At 39.9% G+C, this 20,255-nt stretch overlaps 1 protein-coding gene across 3 annotated transcripts in view; it reads left to right on the top strand.

The window, feature by feature from the left end:
* The window catches only part of GHR (growth hormone receptor), a 691,384-nt gene that overhangs the window by 544,785 nt on the left and 126,344 nt on the right, over nt 1–20,255 (top strand). For all 3 annotated transcript variants that reach the window (XM_053701248.1, XM_053701249.1, XM_053701250.1), the window contains one exon: nt 7,429–7,552. In XM_053701248.1, coding sequence (XP_053557223.1) covers nt 7,429–7,552 — 124 coding nt within the window. The remainder of the gene's footprint in view (nt 1–7,428; nt 7,553–20,255) is intronic.

Genomic DNA, 20,255 nt, shown 5'->3' on the forward strand with positions numbered 1-20,255 from the left:
TACAGTACATATCATATTAGTAATAATTATAAGAAGCGGCTGTTGAATCTTTAAAAGTAAAACATGTCAAGTAACCAGAAACCAGGGGAGAGATTTTAGTCTTTGTGGGCTTCACAAATTTCTGTGCATGACCTTTCTTTTCAGTATTTGAACCCTGCTGACTGACTTTATGTTTTAATGAATTTTACTTTAACTGTTGTGTTCATTTATCACATTCTTGTACACTCTGTTCAGAAAACAGAGCTCCTAGAGAGCTTCAGAAGTAGAGGTAATTGATTTTTATTTTTTTAAGTTTCTTTTGTGCAGAGAACGGGCAGATTTTTCTGGATTAACAAACCCTCAACCCTTTACGTTAGATGACAGTAAGAGACCCACTGCTGTTTTCGGAGAAAGTTTTACAGGTGTACAGCATCATCTGTCCACCCAGTTTTCGTACCTGTTTTAAAACCGGTAATAGACACTACTATAAAGAATAAGATGCACAGATACTGATATAAAAATCCAGTATAAAACTGTTTAAAAACTTACTTAGAAGCTGTCAGTTTGGCTCTGTTGAAAAGGTAGCCGGAAAGCCCACTGCAAGTGGCAAATAAGACACTCCCCCCCCCCCTCCTTACACAAACAGGAGCAAGCTGGAGAAGGTAGCTGACGGTATTCACATAAAACTTTGGGGCTTGGTTAAGAGTCTGAAAATCAGAGCAAAGTTATTTAAAAATAAGCAAAACTATACATTTATTTAAAAAAAAAAACTTTATGGGCTATATAAATAGATCATCTACAAAACATTTATGCAAAGAAAAAATGAGTGTATAATGTCCCTTTAAATGCTTTTCAGTCCTTGGCATTGATCAAAGTCAACTGTTACTACATATGTATCACATTTATTTGCACTGAAGCACTGCATTTCAAAATATCACTATAAAAAATATTTATAACATTTTATTTTTCTGTTCTTCTTGTGTTTTGATCTAGGCAATAAGGTTGTAAAATGTTGCATGGTCATATAAATCACGTACCTTCCAACATTTCCAATGGATTAGGATTTGAAGGCTGGTAGTTTATTCAGGGAGATCTGGGTAATCTCATGACAATGGGGGTGGAGTCATGTTAAATCTGGGGCAGGAAAGTGGGTAGAGCTAAATAGGGTAGTGGGTGGAGCTGGACAGGGAGTGGGCAGAGGGGAGATAAGGCTATGTAGTCCTCAGCAAACTGGGACTTCAAAATGTCCACTATATCATATAGTTTGGAGAATCCCTATCCTCTCTGGACAAGAAAAGTATCAAAAGTAGGCACAAAAAAATAACGTAATTATATTTAAATGTTATTTTAATATCTTTCTAAAAATATTTTATTGGGGATTATTGGAGTTTAATGTCCGTTTAGTGATAACATTATAACTTTATAACATTATAACACTATGGAGTGACTCCTGTATGTGTTTCTTTTGTAGCCTATGGTGCATATGTATCAAGCTCCTAATGGAGCTTGATGCCCCGTGTTTCTGGCGAGCCAGCAGTTATGAAGCAGCGGTCACAAAGACCGCTGCTCCATAACCTGTCCGCCTGCTCTGAGCAGGCAGACAAACATTGCCGGAAATCAACCCGATCGAGTATGATCGGGTTTATGAACCCCCCTGCTGGCGGCCTATTGGCCGCGAGTCTGCAGGGGGCGGCGTTGCACCAACAGCTCTTGTGAGCTGCTGGTGCAATGCTGAATACGGCGAGCGTATTGCCCGCCGTATTCAGCAAGGTCTGTCGGACCTGATCCGCACTGTCGGATCAGGTCCGACAGACCATGATAACTAGAGGCCAGTGGAATAGAGCCATTTAATCTTGAGGAGAGCTGCCACACCTGGACCGTCTTAACGTTAATAACTTTAATAACGCTTATCTTTAATAGAGACATTACATAAATTGAACTTTAATTTGGACTTTTAAGACATATCTTTTAATAATATATTTGATAATATTTAGATAAATTATTGCATAATTACTATTCATTTTTTTAGATTGTGCAGCCCCTATTGGGGATACTTAGTATTGTTTTTTGGGTTATGCATGTTGTCAGTAAACTATTAGTTACATTACTTTTACACCCTCTGTCACATATATGTAAAAACTGACTTTTTTTCCTATGTGTGAAGTACGCTTCATCCTGTTTTGTGCATTTCAATGTCAGGACCCTACCACAGTTTTTCTTTCCTGTTCATGATCAGCAAATGGATATTAACAGCAATGTGGTGAAAAGCTAGAATTTAAATGGCGTGTATTAATTCAACCATTTTAAAATTTGCTGACAATTTTGCTTTTATTAATTTAAAATTTGGCAAGTATTCAACGTGTTCAGAACGTATAACTGTAATCAACCATTCATTATTTTATAACAATTGTCTTAAAACAATTGTTAAATCTTTAGTCACATGCACAATGCATACACGTATGCTTTGACGATATATATATTATATTTCACTACAATGTCTCTTTAAATCCTGATGTATGTACAGCACACACTACTGCTGTAGATCATGCACCATTCTATGTGACCATTTTGGACTACTTATATACTTATATACATCTTTGTGGAGATTTGATCTCCAACAATGTAAAATATTAAGGGTCAGATTACGAGTGCAGTGCTAACAGTGGCAATCAAGCGATATTGGGTTTATTGCCCGTATTAAAAATTGAAAGTAAACACAATCGCTCGAGCACAATGGAATTTAACATGCTGTAGGATATTGCAACCTAAGAGCTCTGGTTAACTGTTATGCTGGAGTAAAAAGTGCTACAAAACACATCAAAAATACATATAAAAGTACAGTTACACTCATAATAACACTACCTAATAAAAAATAGGACTAAGATATGGGGGTCAATTTAAGTGCAGACAGACATGATACGATGTAGCGGCATTTATCATTGCACCAGCAGTTCTTGTTGCATGATCCAAGCTTTAGCTGTCATACAGGTGGCCTTACATTTGACTCTAGAATACTTTGGTATACAGAGGAGTTAATGGTCGACTCAATGACTGCAAGGTGCCTAGGTCCTATGGCTGCAAAACAAGCTGAAATAATCACCCCTCTACCACCGTGCTTGACAGTTGGTTTGAGGTGTTTTTTCTCATATGCTCTGTTTGGTTTTCACCAAATGTGGCGCTGTGCAATATGCCAAACATCTCATCTGTCCAAAGGACATTGTTTCAGAAGTCTTGTGGTTTGTTCAGATGCCACTTTGCAAACCTAAGCCGTGCTGCCTTGTTCTCTTTAGAGAGAAAAGGCTTTCTCCTGGCAACCCTTCCATACAAACCATACTTGTTCAGTCTTTTTCTAATTGTACTGTCATAAACTTTAACATTTAACATGCTAACTGAGGCCTGTAGAGTCTAAGATTTAACTCTTGGTATTTTTTCAATTTCTCTAAGTATTGCACCTTGGGGGGAATTAGCTGGAACTTCCACTCCTATGAAGTTTGTCAACTGCTTTGAATGTTTTCCACTTGTGAATTATCGTCCTTACTGTAGAACGATGGACTTTAAATTGTTTTGGAAATGGCCCTATAACCCTTCCATGAATGATGGGCAGCAACAATTGCTTCTCTAAAATTATTGCTGATGCATTTCCTCCTTGGCATTGTGTTAACACACACCTGAATGCTCCAGACCAGCAAACTGCTAAAACGACTTTTATAGAGGTGGTCACACTTGCTGATGATCAGTTAATCAAGGGCATTTGATTAGCAGCACATGGCTACTTATCTTCTTAAATACTATGAAAGTTATTTTGGCTTTATTTTTGTTAAATAAATCATGACACAGCATAATATGACATGTGTTGTTGTTCATCTGAGGTTGTATTTACCTAATTATAAGACCTGCTAAGGACCAGCTGATTGTTATTATGTCCTGATACGTAAAACCATATAATTCAAAGAGGGTGTACTTTCTTTTTCCCATGACTGTATATATATATATATATATATATATATATATATATATATATATATATATATATATATATATTTATATATCTGTGTGTGTGTACAGATGTATTTATGTATTTTTATGTGTATATATGTATTTACAGACATATATACACAAATAAACAAAATAAATATGTACACATATATAGACATACACTCACCGGCCTCTTTATTAGGTAGACCTTGCTAGTACCAGTTTAATGTACGAAGAAACAGGGTAGGGGGGCAGAGTAAATATCGGACAGGTAATTCCAATATATTGATATACTTGTATACAATGATGAATGCAATAATTAATAATTTAAACCTTATTGAAATAGGAATATATACCTGTAGCAGAGACTGGACAAGAAACAAGTAACAACTAGCAATAGCAAACTAATTGTAAAAGGGGTTTACAATAGAGTGTAAGAGGTCAAGCTCTGCAAAAGGAGATGAAATTATACGAAACTCTGCAAAACTGGTAGGAAAATAAATGGGTATATCATTCCATAACATTCACACTGTTAAACTTTAATGAGGGATAAAAAAAACAACAACATCCACGAATGATCATTCATACACAACAACTTAGGCTAAATATAGAGGGCGAAAATAGTATATCTCTTGAAAATATTGAGGTGCCAGTACATCAGCCAACAGTGATATATTTAACTCTATAATAAGCCATTACAATCCGAGAGCTGAATTTACATTTACTTTTAAAGTTTATTTCTGCTGAGCTGAATAGGCAAATAATGTTTATGCTAGAGAATTATGTTAAACCATGGTAAGCAAAGTAAAAACACAAAGGAGAGACAAAGCTGCTCATAAGGACCCCTGACGCGCGTTTTCAAGAGATATACTATTTTCGTCCTCTGGTTCAAGTGTTTTTATATTTAACTTAAGTTGTTGTGTATGAATTATCATTCATGGATGTTGTTGTTTTTGTATTCCTCATTAAAGTTTAACAGTGTGAATGTTATGGAATGATATACCCATTTATTTTCCTACCAGTTTTGCAGAGTTTCATATAATTTCATCTCCTTTTGCAGAGCTTGACCTTTACACTCTATTGTAAAACCCTTTTACAATTAGTTTGCTAGTTGTTACCTGCTAGTATCAGGTTGGACCCCCTTTTGCCTTCAGAACTGCCTTAAATCTTCATGGCATAGATTCAACATGGTGTTGGAAACATTCCTCAGAGATTTTGGTTCATATTGACATGATAGCATCACGCAGTTGCTGCAGATTTGTCGACTGCACATCCATGATGCAAATCTCGCTTTCCATTACATCCCAAAGGTGCTCTTTTGGATTGGTGACTGTGGAGGCCATTGGAGTACAGTGAACTCATTGTCATGTTCAAGAAACCAGTTTGAGATGATTTGAGCTTTGTGACATGGTGCATTATCCTGCTGGAAGTAGCCATCAGAAGATGGGTGCACTGTAGTCATAAAGGGATGAACATGATCAACAACAATGCTCAGGTAGGCTATGGTGTTTAAACGATGCTCAATTGGTACTTAGGGGTCCAAAGTATGCCAAGAAAATATCCCCCACATCATTACAACACCACCAGCAGCCTGGACCGTTGATACAAGGCAGGATGGATCTATGCTTTCATGTTGTTTATGCCAAATTCTTTTGTCCAATTTTGGTGAGCCTGTGCAAATTGTAGCCTCAGTTTCCTGTTCTTAGCTGACCGGAGTGGCACCCGGTGTGGTCTTCTGCTGCTGAAGCCCATCTGCATCAAGGTTCAACATGTTGTGCGTTCAGAGAGGGTATCCTTCATACCTTGGTTATAACGACTGGTTATTTAAGTTACTGTTGCCTTTCTATCATCTTGAACCAGTCTGCCCATTCTCCTCTGACCTCTGACATTAGCAAGGCATTTTTGTCCACACAACTGCCGCTCAGTGGATATTTTTTCTTTATCGAACCATTCTCTGTAAACCCTAGAGATGGATGTGCTTGAAAATCCCAGTATATCAGCAGTTTTTGAAATACTCAGAACAGGCAATGTGGCACTAACAACCATGCCATGTTCAAAGTCACTTAAATCCCCTTTCTTCCCCATTCTGATGCTTGGTTTGAACTTCAGCAAGTTGTCTTCACCACGTCTAGATGCCTAAATGCATTGAGTTGCTGCCATGTGATTGGCTGATTAGCAATTTGTGTTACCAAGCAATTGAACAGGCGTACCTAATAAAGTGGACAGTCAGTGTATAGCAAAGTGCATTGGAGCCTGTAGATGAAAACATGAAAACACATATTTATGCAATATTTATATTTAATAAAGATTTTAAATTAGTATTAACTATAAATATTTCACATTCCCATGTTCTGCACATAGCAGAATATATTCTAAGTATTTATAAATAGATAGTCCTATATATATTTGTGTATATACAGTATGTATACCTATATATAATTATATTTATATAGTAAAGAGAAGACAGCACTCTCTGGTCTTAAAGATAAGAATTGATTTATTTGCAGTGACATTTCGGGGAAAGCTTCCCCTTCCTCAGGGTCTTAGGAAGGGGAAGCTTTCCCCAAAACGTCACTGCAAATAAATCAATTCTTATCTTTAAGACCAGAGAGTGCTGTCTTCTCTTTACTATATTATTACCACATTCAAGCACCCTGGCATTTGTGATAAAGTTTGTGAGAGTGCACTTGTCCTAGTTTCCTAATTATATATATATATATATATTCAAAAAGCGGCAAAGCACTCACTGGACTTATAAGTAGTGAAAACTTATTTTATTCCATGAGCAAGTGACGTTTTGTGGTGTTCACTTCTTCATCAGACCTAGTCTGATGAAGGGGTGAACACCCCAAAACATCACTTGTTCATGGAATAAAATATTCCATAACACCCTGGCTGAATATTTACCTGGTTTGTGAGAGAGCACCTATCCTGCTTTATATATTAGGTATAGATATATATTGTACCAAATAAATCAGACATATATACACATATAAACACCTAAATGCATATGTATATGTGTGTATATATATATATATATATATATATACATACATTGGAGCCCTCTGCAGTCAAATAGATGAAAACATGATGTTGTAGCACAATTATGCAATATTCATTTTATTAGTGTTATGTACTGTAAATATTTCACATTCCAAAGTTCTGCTCTTAGCATATATGTTCAATGTATTTGTTTGTATTAATAAATAGAACATATATTTCTATGTGAAGAAAATTGGAATATGAAATATTAAAATTTCATGTCGGTTTTGTGAAAATTGGATCGGGTTTGCACGCGAATAGGGTGTTAGATTTTAGCAAAAACTTCAGTACTAAAATATTTCAGTATAGGTGGTAGATTCAAAAGACAAATCAGCAAATAACAAAATAAAGGTGAAGGAGCTATTTGTAGTATGAATTTGCTTATACTGATTATGTGTGATTAACCACAGTTTTTCATCTTTTTTATTTTAGTGGAAAAACCTAAAATCACTAAGTGTCGATCGCCGCAACAAGAAACTTTTATGTGCTATTGGACCTATGGAGACTTCCACAATTTATCAGCACCAGGCCTGTTAAAGCTTCAGTATATGAAAAAGTAATGTATAGTTTAACACATATGTATTTTATTACTATACAACTTGTGTGACTGCTGCATTTGACAAGAATATGGTACATAATCATTATTGTCTGTTATAAAAGGAAGAGACAAGAAAAATATTAGCATCAATATCACAAGGGTAGTTAAGCTATTTTAGATACAGCACCCTGTATAGTGCTTGCTTATTGGTGGCTACATTTAGGATAATGTAATCTTGTATTGTAAATATATTTATATATATATATATATATATATATATATATATATATATATATATATATATATGAGGTGGAACTACAGGGGGTGCAGAGGGGGCAACTGCGACCGGACCCCCCCAAGGGTGGGGGCCCAGTTTGGAAAAAAATATATATTATTTTTTCAATAAAAAATGTTGACCTGCCACTGCCTGCACTGATTTCATGTGAGTGTGATGTAATGATTCACTAGTGTCTCTGTCTCTGACTACAGGGGTCAGTGTTTCTGTTTTACCCATTGGTGTTTATGTGTGTGTGTACGTGTGTATGTATGTATGTGACTGTGTGTGTATTTATGCATGTATGTGTGTGTGTGTATGTTTGTGGAACCAGCAAATTACAGACCTTGTTACTACAGCATGGGGGGAGGGTAAACAGTGTCACTATACAGTACCACTATATACAGTACGGGGGGCTGGACCATGTCACAGACTACTGTGGTCACTTTATACAGTACTGGGACAGGTAGGGTCAGGCCAGCCATCTCACCGGCAGATTACAGACTGTGTCACTAACTCACTATATAACCCACTATACTGTACTGGTGGGTTAAACAGTGTCACTATATACATTAATAGGGGGGTCAGACCATCTCACAGACTGTGGGCACAGGGTACCTCCTTTTGCAGACACGTAATCTGATTCACATTTTTTTTTCTGTGTTAAATGTTAAAAAAAAAAGATATGTATCAAATGTACCTTTTTTTTTGGGGGGGGGGCTTCTTAGATTCTTGCACCTGGGCCCTGTGGTTTCTAGGTATGCCTCTGTATTTGTGTGTGTATATACAGGGAGTAAGCAAGGGAGAATTGGTAAACAATTTAGTCCGTGTATGAATGAAAAGAGCCAAACCTGGCACCGGGACTTAGTCGACAAACACACCCCCAGACAGCACTTGATATAAGCCAAAAAAGAAGAAGAGGTGTACCTTAAGCACTGAAGAGAGAAAGTCCTTTATATGAACGGAGCGATATCCGATGGCAGCGTGTCTGCCGACTTCTCTTACTTCCGCCTCTGTGCAAAACCCGGTCTGCAGCTCTGTAGACGTCACCGCGTGACGTAGGTAAGGGGGTGTGTAGAAAGTAAGCGTGTTCACCCGGTCCGGCAGTTAGAGAGCAGTAGACAACCTGGACTCATATGCTGGTCAAAAGGCATCAGAAGAAAAAAGGTGGAGTCCCAGGTTGATATAATAAAAGCAGTTCTTTATTAGATTCATTAAAATTAAGAAAATTCTTGTGAGACGCAGCTCACACGGTCACAACATCAGCCAAGGAGATAGTGTAGAAATGAGTGTAGCACCAGTGGCTTACATGTTTCGGCTAAACTCCGTAATCATAGCCTAAGGTGCTATGTCTCTAAGATCAATATGAAAGGTAAAAAACAATCTGATTGGCTAAAACACTACAAGTTATAATTAAAAAGAACGCCCATTTTAACACACCTGAATTGCACAATAAAGTTAACCCTATGTTAGCCTAATGTATTACAGCAAGAACCAATACAAAGGTATAGACTATAGTAGAAGAACAAGAAAAGTGAAAAGCAAAAAAAAAAAAAGAAAGAAAGAAAAAGCAATATGTTACGATTTTCACTTAGGTTATTGGTTATTTATTTTTTTTTTTATTTTTTTTTTTTTATTACAATGTGTATTGGATAGGCACAGTTCATCGTGTGGACACTTCTTTTAAACTAATATTGCAATCCTAAGCTGGCTTTATTGTCTCATTTAGTGCAGTCATTTATTGTAGCTGTATATCTAAGCCTTCAATAATAGCAATGTAGTATTATACTAATATTTATATATAATATTGTCCAATAACCTAAGCAAAAATCGTAACATATTGCTTTTTCTTTCTTTCTTTTTTTTTTTTTTGCTTTTCACTAGGTAAGCGCCATTTTAATTTTCTTTTGCAAGGAGATTGCTGGCACTTGTTACAGCTAAAAGCTGTCTTATTTAATATGGGACTTTATTAAACCTTCATGTTTGGGGTTTCTTTTAGGCAGTTTGGGCATTGAGACTGTGAGGTGATTTATGGTGGCTCAGTGTGTTATAGTAGTTTTTATGTGAGGGAAGTCACACTGTGAGCTGCAGGACAGGTAGGCACCTCAATAAAGCTACTGAGGTGTATAGGTAGCCTGAGGTCTATTTGGTTTGTTGCGCTAACACACATTTCTATTTAAAGACACAGTACACATTTATTTTTTTATTTTCAAATAAATAATTTTTACACTTTATCCTTATTTATTACATAAGATGGATCAAGAGGATTTTCAAACCATTATCCCAGGCGAAGTTGCTGCTTGTCAGTTATGTTTTGATGCTCTGGTGGAACCCCCAGTTCCTTTTTGTTCCTCATGCATTGAGAGAAATTTAAGTTATAGAGATAAAATATTTGACCATGAGCCACCATTATCCCAGGCAAATGCTGTTCAGGTGCCTCCTGTTGCAGATATGCCGCAGCTTTCTCATCAAGCGTCCCAACTTTTTCAGTCTCCTCATACAGTGCCCTGTGTTTCCTCTTTTAATCCTGTAGGATTTTCTCTACAAGACATTGCTTCCCAGGTATCCCTTGCAGTATTTGAGGCCTTGTCAGCTTTCCCCATGTTGCAGGGAAGGCATAAAAGTAAATTTAAGGAAACAGTTAGTAAGGTTTCTGATCAAGTTCTGGCTATCCAGAGTGTCCCTTCCCATAAGCCTGAGGAAGAAGACATGTCGGTAGCATCTGAGGGGGAAATCTCAGACTCAGACAGTTTAATTCCTTCTTTCTGATGCTGAAGTGATATCCTTCAGATTTTACCTAGAACACCTTCGCTTAATACTTAAGGAGGTTTTGGCTAATTTGGACGACTCCGACCAACTATCATAGTTAATCCTAAAAAGTCTAGTAAATTGAAAAATACTTTGATTTTCCCTCCGCGGTGGAGGGACCGTGCTGCGGAGATTATTGCTCGAGAATAGGAAAGACCTGGTATTCCCTTTTCTCCATCTCCTATTTTTAAGAAGATGTTTCCTATAACGGATTATATTAAGGAGTCATGACAGACGGTTAGAAGGCGCGATCACCACTTTAGCCAAGAGGACTACTATTCCTATAGAGGATAGTTGTTCTTTTAAAGATCCAACGGATACAAAATTGGAGGCTTTACTAAAAAAGATGTATGTCCACCAGGGTCTACAATGGCAACCTGCGGTGTGTATCACCACTGTTACCAGCGCTGCGGCTTACTGGTTTGATGCCTTGTCTGAATCTCTTCAGACGGATACCCCTTTTGATGAGAGGACAGGATTAAGGCTTTTAAGTAGCCAATTCCTTCATTACAGATACTTCCTTACAGGTTATTAAACTGGGAGCCAAAATTTCTGGTTGAAGTCCTGGTCTGCGGATGTTTCATCTAAATCTAAGCTCATGGCTATTCCTTACAAGGGTAAGACCTTGTTTGGACCTGGTTTGGCAGCAATTATCTCAGATATTACTGGAGGGAAGGGTTCTTTTCTTCCTCAAGATAAAAAGAATAAGCAGAAGGGACGTCAGAGTAATTTTCTTTCCTTTCGTAACTTTAAAGGCAAGTCCCCCCCCCCTTCCTCCAAGCAAGATCAAGCCAAGCCTTACTGGAAGCCCAACCAGTCCTGGAATAAGGGAAAGCAATCTAAAAAACATTCAGCTGATTCCAACTCAGCATGAAGGGTTGGCCCCCGATCCGGGAGCGGATCTTGTAGGGGCAGACTCTCTCTTTTTTCCCAGGCTTGGATAAGAGATGTTCCAGATCCCTGGGCAGTGGACATTGTCTCCCAGGGATACAAAATAGACTTCAAATCTTTTCCTCCCAGAGGCAGGTTTCTCCTCTCCAGATTATCTGTAGACCAGATAAAAAGAGAGGCATTCTTACATTGTGTCAAGGACCTTGCCGCCCTGGGGGTAATAGTTCCAGTTCAATTTCAAGAAAGGGGTCTGGGATTTTACTCGAATTTGTTCGTAGTTCCCAAAAAGGAGGGAACTTTTCGACCAATCCTAGATCTAAAATGTTTAAACAAGTTTTTCAGAGTGCCATTCTTCAAGATGGAGACTATACACTCCATTCTTCCCTTGGTACAAAAGGGTCAGTTCATGACAACCATAGACCTAAAGGATGCATAGACTTAAAGGATTCATGTTCCCATTTACAGGGATTATCGCAAGTTTCTGAGATTCGCCTTTTTGGACAATCATTTCCAGTTCGTGGCCCTTCCATTCGGCCTTGCCACAGCTCCCAGAATTTTTTCAAAGGTTCTAGGGGCTCTTTTAGCTGTGCTTCTATCTCGGAACATTGCAGTGGCACCTTATCTGGACGACATTCTGGTTCAGGCGCCATTTTTTCTTTGATCCCACGGATGGAAAGTGAATCGGGAAAAGGTTCTCTGGTTCCAACTACAAGGGTCGTATTTTTGGGGACCATAATAGACTCCCTGTTAATGAAGATTTTTCTGACGGAGGTCAGAAAAAGAAAGATTTTTGACTCCTATCTTGCCCTTCAGTCCTCTCCACGGCCGTCAGTGGCTCAATGTATAGAGGTAGTCGGTCTGATGGTGGCTTCCATGGACATCATTACGTTTGCTCGGTTCCATTTCAGACCTCTGGAGTTATGGATGCTCAGACAATGAAACAGGGACTATACGGACCTGTCTCCATGTGTACATCTAGATCAGGCATCAATAGACTCTCTTCCATGGTGACTTTCTCAGGATCATGTCTCCCAGGGTACTTGCTTCCACAGACCTTCCTGGGTGATTGTGATCACGGATGCCAGCCTTCTAGGTTGGGGAGCAGAATGGGGCTCGTTGAAGGCTCAGGGCTTATGGACTCAGGAGGAGTCAGTCCTGCCCATAAATATCTTGGATCTGAGAGCAATCTTCAATGCTCTTCTGGCCTGGCCTCAGTTAGCCTTAGCCCGGTTTATCAGATTCGTCGGACAACATAACCTCAGTGGCCTACATCAACCTCCAGGGGGAACTCAGAGTTCCTTGGCCATAACAGAGGTGGCCCAAATTATTCAGTGGGCGGAGGCCCACAACTGCTGTCTTTCTGTGATCCACATCCCAGGAGTGGACAATTGGGAAGCGGATTTTCTGAGCAGACAGACTTTTCATCCCGGGGAGTGGGAACTTCATTTGAATGTGTTTTCCAGCTTGACCCTCAAGTGGGGGCAGCCGGAGTTGGATCTCATGGCTTCTCGTCAGAATGCCAAACTTACGAGATATGGCTTTGAGGTCAAGAGATTCGTAGGCATTTCTGATCATTGCTCTGGCAGTTCCTTGGAACTTCAGTCTAGCATACCTGTTTCCTCCGTTCACTCTCCTTCCAAGGAGAGCGTGGCCTCGCAGGATTTGGTATGCAGACCTAGAGGAAATGTCATCCTTTCCACCTTGGAGACTGCCTCTGAGGAAGGACCTTCTACTTCAGGGTACCTTCCTTCATCCAAACCTTGTTTCTCTGAAGCTGACTGCTTGGAGATTGAACGCTTAGTTTTATCTAAGCGTGGATTTTCAGAGTCGGTCATTGAGACCTTGATTCAGGCTCGTAAGCCTGTGACTCGCAGGATTTACCATAAGATCTGGCGTAAATACTAGGATTTTGTCCTTTCTCCAGGATGGTCTGGAGAAGGGTTTGTCAGCAAGTACTCTAAAGGGTCAGATTTCAGCATTGTCTATTTTGTTACATAAGCACTTGGCGGATGTGCCAGACGTGCAATCATTTTGTCAGGCCTTGGTTAGAATTCGGCCTGTGTTTAAACATGTTACTCCTCCATGGAGTCTTAACCTTGTTCTTAAAGTTTTACAACAGGCTCTGTTTGAGCCTATGCATTCTTTAGGTATTAATATGTTATCTTGGAAAGTTTTGTTTCTTGTTGCTATTCCCTCTGCTCGGAGAGATTCTGAACTGTCTGCTTTATAGTGTGATTCACCTTATCCTATATTTCACTCTGATAAGGTGGTTCTGCGTACTAAGTTTGATTTCCTGCCCAAGGTTGTTTCGGTCAAGAATATTAATCAGGAAATGGTTGTAACTTCTTTGTGTCCTAATCCTCCTCACCAAAAATGCTTGTTACTTAATCTGGATGTTGTGCAAGTGCTAAAATTTTATTTGCCGGCAACTAAGGACTTTCATCAGTCTTCTGTATTGTTTGTTTGCTTTTCTGGGAAACGCAAGGGTCAGAAAGCTACGGCTACTTCACTTTCCTTTTGGCTGAAGAGTTTTATTTGCTTGGCATATGAGACTGCCGGACAGCAACCTCCTGAGAAAATCACAGCTCATTCCACAAGGGATGTTTCTTCTTCCTGGGCCTTCAAAAATTAGGCTTCTGTGGAACAGATTTGCAAGGCTGCAAATTGGTCATCTTTGCACACTTTTTCCAAATTCTTTAAATTTGGTACTTTTGCTTTGTCTGAGGCTTCTTTTGGGAGAATGGTTCTTCATGCAGTGGTGCCCTCTATTTAGATTCCTGTCTTGTCTCTCCCTTATCATCTGTGTCCTCTTGCTCGGGTATTGGTTCCCAACAGTAATTGATGATGATCCGTGGACTCACCGTGTAATTAGAAAGAAAAATAAATTTATGCTTACCTGATAAATGTATTTATTTCTTGACACGGTGAGTCCACGGCCCGCCATGTATTCAGACAGTTTCTTTTTATATAAACCTCAGGCACCTCTGCACCTTGTGTTACTTCCATTCTCTCCTATCCCTTTGGTCGAATGACTTGGGAATTGTGGGTAGGGGAATGATATTTAACAGCTTTGCTGTGGTGCTCTTTGCCTCCTCCTTCTGGCCAGGAGTGATATTCCCAACAGTAATTCATGATGATATATATATATATATATATATATATATATATATATATATATACCTATACCTGTATATCTATAGATATATAGGTATAGATATGCATTTTACATTAACATTATCAGATAGAAATATATATTTAATAATAAAAATTATATTATTATATATACTGTAAAATATATATATATTCTATTTAGAATTATTTAAAGTCTGTATAATAATTTGTAGTAATTATTATTATTTTTTTAATATTTTATATTTCAATAACTTGCATTTTACCAATTCTTCATGTGCGCTAATCCGACATCGTGTTAGACCTAAATCACGAACCCCCGAAGTGCATTATGCATATTTTACTTTACTATGTTCTTCACATAGATAATTATGCAATTTTTATTATTAAATATCTATTTTTATATATATATATGATAATATTGATGTAAAATAGAGAGCTATACCTATATATCTATATAGATATATAGAAATATATATTTACAATAAAAATTACATTATCCTGTACATGAAGAACATTTGAATGTGAAATATGAATAACTCCTGTTGGGTTAATAAATGAGCAATAGGTGTTTTTTTTTTCTTCTGTGCTCTTCATTGACTACCTGATACATGCAAAAAGCTTTTGTGTATGGAAGTTTACACTTGAGCAAAAGCACTAAATAGGGTGCCACTTGTAATCTAGCTCTTAGTGGGACATTTAACTAACAATGGGGTCGATTTAGAAAATCATATTTAATGATTAGTCACAGAAAAACACCATTAAAGTCTATGTGGATTTTTGTAGATACATTATTAAATATGTTTAATATGTACCATGTACTTGAGCGAGCAGTAGAAAAGAGTTCATTTTAATTTAAAAAAATGTTTCATGAACACCTTTTGGGAATTCAGAACCTGGCCACCAGGAGGAGGCAAAGACACCCCAGCCAAAGGCTTAAATAGCTCCCCCACTTACCTCATTCCCCAGTCATTCTTTGCCTTTCTTCCCAGGAGGTTGGGAAGAGTCAGAAGTTTTTGATAGTCTCTTATGGAGGGTAGTACTCTTCGGCATGGGACTGGAGTTTTAAGTAGTCCTGTCTGCCTCTCAGTGAGAGCATGGGTGAAAGTTAGAGTTCGGAGATACAGGGAGAGTCTTTCTTTGAAACCATCCCGACTGATAATAACAGCTCCACAAGCAATCAGCGCTGATGAGTTTCGCTGCCTGCTTTTTTCTCTCAAGTCCATGGCAGAAGCGACACTACTATCTGTCACACTTGAAGGGCCGTGTTCCTGTTCCACATAGGGTCTCAGTGAGGCTCCTTTTTGTATCTAGGAATCAAGGGTTAATATCTCCTGAGGGGGTTATTGAACAGGGGGGTTTATAATCATGTTTGTTATGTGATTCTGTCTGCTACTGTTTAGTGTTGCTTCGGCTCATGGCTATTTTGGAACATATCGGCCTATGTCTAGTGACACGCTTTTGCATGGACTGCACGGTTTACCTTGTGACCCCATTTCCGCTTTCCTGACCGTGTGGCGAAGGAGAAATCCTAGTCCGCTGGTGTGTGGTTCTCTGGAGGTGGTGATTTCCCCAGTCATTGGGGGTGTAAGGTGCCGTTTAGATTTTTCTTATTGGTCCATTTTTTATTCAGTCTCACAGTTATGGAGGATTCTGATTTTGTTGGAGACGAATGTCTTTGATTCAGACGCTACTTCTTGTGAAGAATATGAATTTGTCCGGGTGATACATGCCCATCAGTTATGTTCCGAATGCCATTTTAGAGTGCTCTATGGGATCGGGGAATCAGGTGCCCACTGAGCAATCTGCCTCTAGGGATTCTATTTCTCACGAGACGAGTTCCCTACCACCAACTATTACTACGCATGCAGGTAACCCAAATGCTACTTATCCTTCTAGGGAGTGTGTTCCCACTGGAGGTTACGACACGGTCTGCATGGCCATATCTTTGGCGCTGGCACATCTGCACCTCCCGGGAGTGTGCTTACGATATTGTTCGTGTTCCGTTAACTGGGGCTCGTCAGGCGTGGGATCACCTGATCCAGTTCAGCCCTCCGGGGGAGCAACTGCCCCTGTTGCCTAAGGGGGTCCACCTTCATGGCCGTTTTTTTCTTTTCTCCCGGCATAGGTATGTTATAGACTCGTGCGCCTTCGTGTTCTACTAAGGCAAGTTTTTGGCGTTGCTGGAGAATCCCACTCTTAATGGGTCTGGGGATTCTCAGTCTTAATCTTCGATTGGCTTGTATGCATAGACATAAGGGGATGAAGTAATCTTCTTATAGTCTTTGTTATTTGTGCATCCTTTTCCATTTCTGAGCTTGAAAAGTCTCGGACCCTTGTTGGGCTGGTACTGCGGGTCTGTCCATTCTTCCTGGGCGATAACCTATGGGTTGCCTTATCTTTTATTTCATCCAGTGAGGATGATTTTTATTTGGTCTAAAGCTCATGTTGTGGTGTGATGTTTCCTTTGGGAACTTTCTTCTCTGGAAATGATACTCGCGATTTTGTGGTTGCACTGTTTACAAAAGACTGTCTGACTGTTCTTTATCCCTCCATCTCAGGGAAGACTCTATGTGGCATTGACAGTGCTGGGGCCCTTGGTTTCAGGCTGGTCCTGACTGGGTACAAATCCTTCTGTCTTTGAGCCTAGTTCAGACACATTGCGTCTTTTTATGCCTGGTTTCAGTCCTCATTCAGCTTTCAAGCTATTGGGCGGGGACCCCGTTGAGATCCGTGGTGACATGCTCAGTCGTTTCCGATTTTTCCAGGAACTAGAGTGTTCCTTTCCATTGTGGGTTGAAGGCTTGGAGGATTTAGGTCCTTCATACTGCCGTTCTTATGGTTTTGCCTTTCATGGTCTCTTTGGAAGTGTCCTTTTAGGAATTGTTTCTTTTAGAGGTTCTCTTCCTTTGGGTCAAGCCTTTCTGGACTTTTTCTGGTGGCTTTGGCTGCTGAATTAGGACGTGAAGGCCGTGAGACTCTGTCTTCCTTTGGGAGTTAGTCGTCTCCATATCAGGGCTGATAGGAGGTGTTGCCTCTTTTACCAAGCTTTTTGCTTAGGGAATGTTTTTCTGCCTGGGTTCGGGGTGCTTTGCATTCTTCTCCCTTGGGTGTGGTCCTCTGGAATGTTAATCTGAAAGGATTATGGAGACTAGCCTTTCTTTCTACTCTCTTTTGGGTGAATCTGTTCTCGTTCTCATTTCCCTTAGTCTTGTCCTTAGGGCCTTTGGGCTCTAGAGAAATTGTGTGACTTTGTCACAGCCTAGCACCTTGTTGGGGGGTGTTGACCTCCAGCTAAGGGTGTTCTCTTCCCTTTGGGATGTGAATTACGAGTTAGTCCTGTACCCATTCTCCAGGTTTCCCAGTTCTCATCTCCTGTGAATCTGATTGCTTCAGACGGGTATCTTGTGTTCCCTGGGGGTGTCGTTCATTCTAGGACGATTCTGGGTCCCGTGTCCAGGGTTCTTGTCTTGGATCCTTCTTGGATGTCTGGAGACTTATGATCCTGTGGCCTGGTTTGGGAAGACCCAGTTTTTTCAGGGACCCTATGTTGCAACATAGAGGCTAGCTTATTAGGCTTGCAAGCAGGAAAGCCAGAGTTCACATCCACCTTCAGGTACTGGTTATAAACTTTAAGGCCTGACATGTCCTTCGGACAGAGTGCTCCTCTTCATGGGGAGATTTTTCACTGTACGGACAACAGTGGTGTCTGGATGATTTTTTCATTCGATCCGTGTTTTAATCATACTATGGCTTCATGTCTTGTGGACATGTACACTGTTCTTATCTGTGCCCTTCCCTTTTGAGGGGATAGTTTGTCTTCCTTTTGAGCTGGGGTTTCCTCTCTCTAGAGGGTCTTTGTCCTGCCCTGTGTGTAGGAGTTTGGATCAGGTGGCTTATTTCTGTAAGGGGCAGCATCTGCTGCTCTGTGGGTTTTGTTCCACCTGTTGGAATTTTATCTCTCTACGTAGAGACTAGCTAAGAGAACTGTGACTGGTCTTCCTACTGATCTATTGCACTTTTCTCTGTTCCAGGTCCCAGGGGGTTCTCCTTGGGAGTGCCTTATTTTAGAGGAGCGGATTGGGTTGGCACCCGAGCTCTGTTGGGGTGGTTGAGTCCCCCCCTTTTTCTTTCCATTCCCTGGGGGCTTGTGGTTGGGGTCTTCCTGTCCCCCCTGTCTATCAGACATGTCTGTTGCTTGGGCTGGTCCGGTGTTGGAGCAGGATCTGAGATCTGTTGCTCTGCTAAATTCGTCCTTGGAGCATTCGAAGTACGGTAAGCCTCTTGAGGTTTCTCCTTTCTCCATGTTCAAGGTTTGTGGGATGGACTGGCGGCTCTTAGATAGCCTGCAACATTATCCGCTGGTTAGAGGATACTTAGCAATCTTAAGGTTCCTATCTTCAGCTACTTTCTGCTTGCCCTGCAAGTATTTAAGTTTCAGAGTCATTTTTACATGACTGCAGCGTGCAGAGTTTTTGCTTGCTACACAAGGATTTCTTTTCTGAATATTTCGGTATTCTGAGCTACCTTTTTGCGACTTGGGGACCTTCGCCTTCAGTTGTTTTTAGAGTGCGGTTGCACTGTGTTAGGGGAAGATCCTCTCTGTTTCAGACTCCCGGCCTTATCCCATGGTTTCTGTATTTCTGGGGTCTGGGCATTGCCTCCCCTTGTTTCTATAAAACTGGTGGGTATCTGTTGGTCTGGAGTTCCTTATGCTAGCTGGACAGCTAGCTCAGCATGCTAATGCACTGTGGCTACTCTGGACTGTAGCAACCAAGGGTTGCAAGTTCGATCCCCATTAAGGTCTACTCAGCCTTCCTACTTTCAAGGTTGATAAGATGAGCAGCGCCTTGAGTCCCTTAAGGGGAATTAGGCGTGCTTTACAAGAACATTCATGTTTTTCTTTTTTTTTTTCAAAGTTGTTCTCGGTTTCGGATGAAGCGGGATGTTGTTGGGTAGGGGTTTTCAGGCCTGGTGCCCTCAGAATGGGCCGCCTTTTGTACCCTCCCGTTTTTGCATTCAGTGTCCTCTATAGCTTGGGTATTGTTTTCCCAAAAGTAATGAATGCAGCTGTGGACTCTTTCAATTTATGAAGTAAAATTTAATTTATGCTTACCTGATAATTTTCTTTTCTTCAGATGGAAAGAGTCCACAGCTTCCCGCCCGTATTTTCCTGTGGGGCGTCAGTTATTTTTATTCTTCTGGCACCTTTTCACCCTGATATTTCTTCTACTGTTCCTTGTTCCCTCTGCAGAATGACTGGGGGATGAGGAAAGTGGGGGAGGTATTTAAACCTTTGGCGGGGGTGTCTTTGCCTCCTCCTGGTGGCCAGGTTCTGAATTCCCAAAAGTAATGAATGCAGCTGTGGACTCTTTCCATCTGAAGAAAAGAAAATTATCAAGTAAGCATAATTTAAGTTTTCTCCCTCTCTCTCAACGCCCCACTGGGAGGCTAATTTCTTCTATTGCCTTTGTTTGCATAGCTATTTTATAGCGAAAATTGCATTATTTAAATTTATAGTAAAGGTGAAGTTTTTAACTGGAAAATCAGCTATTTTACATGACAACATGAAGATAAAGGATCTATTAGGAAACAGTTTAATATACAGATAAAATAGAT

The sequence above is a fragment of the Bombina bombina genome, chromosome 2, assembly GCF_027579735.1.
Source record: "Bombina bombina isolate aBomBom1 chromosome 2, aBomBom1.pri, whole genome shotgun sequence".
In the NCBI taxonomy this organism is placed as follows: Eukaryota; Metazoa; Chordata; class Amphibia; order Anura; family Bombinatoridae; genus Bombina; species Bombina bombina.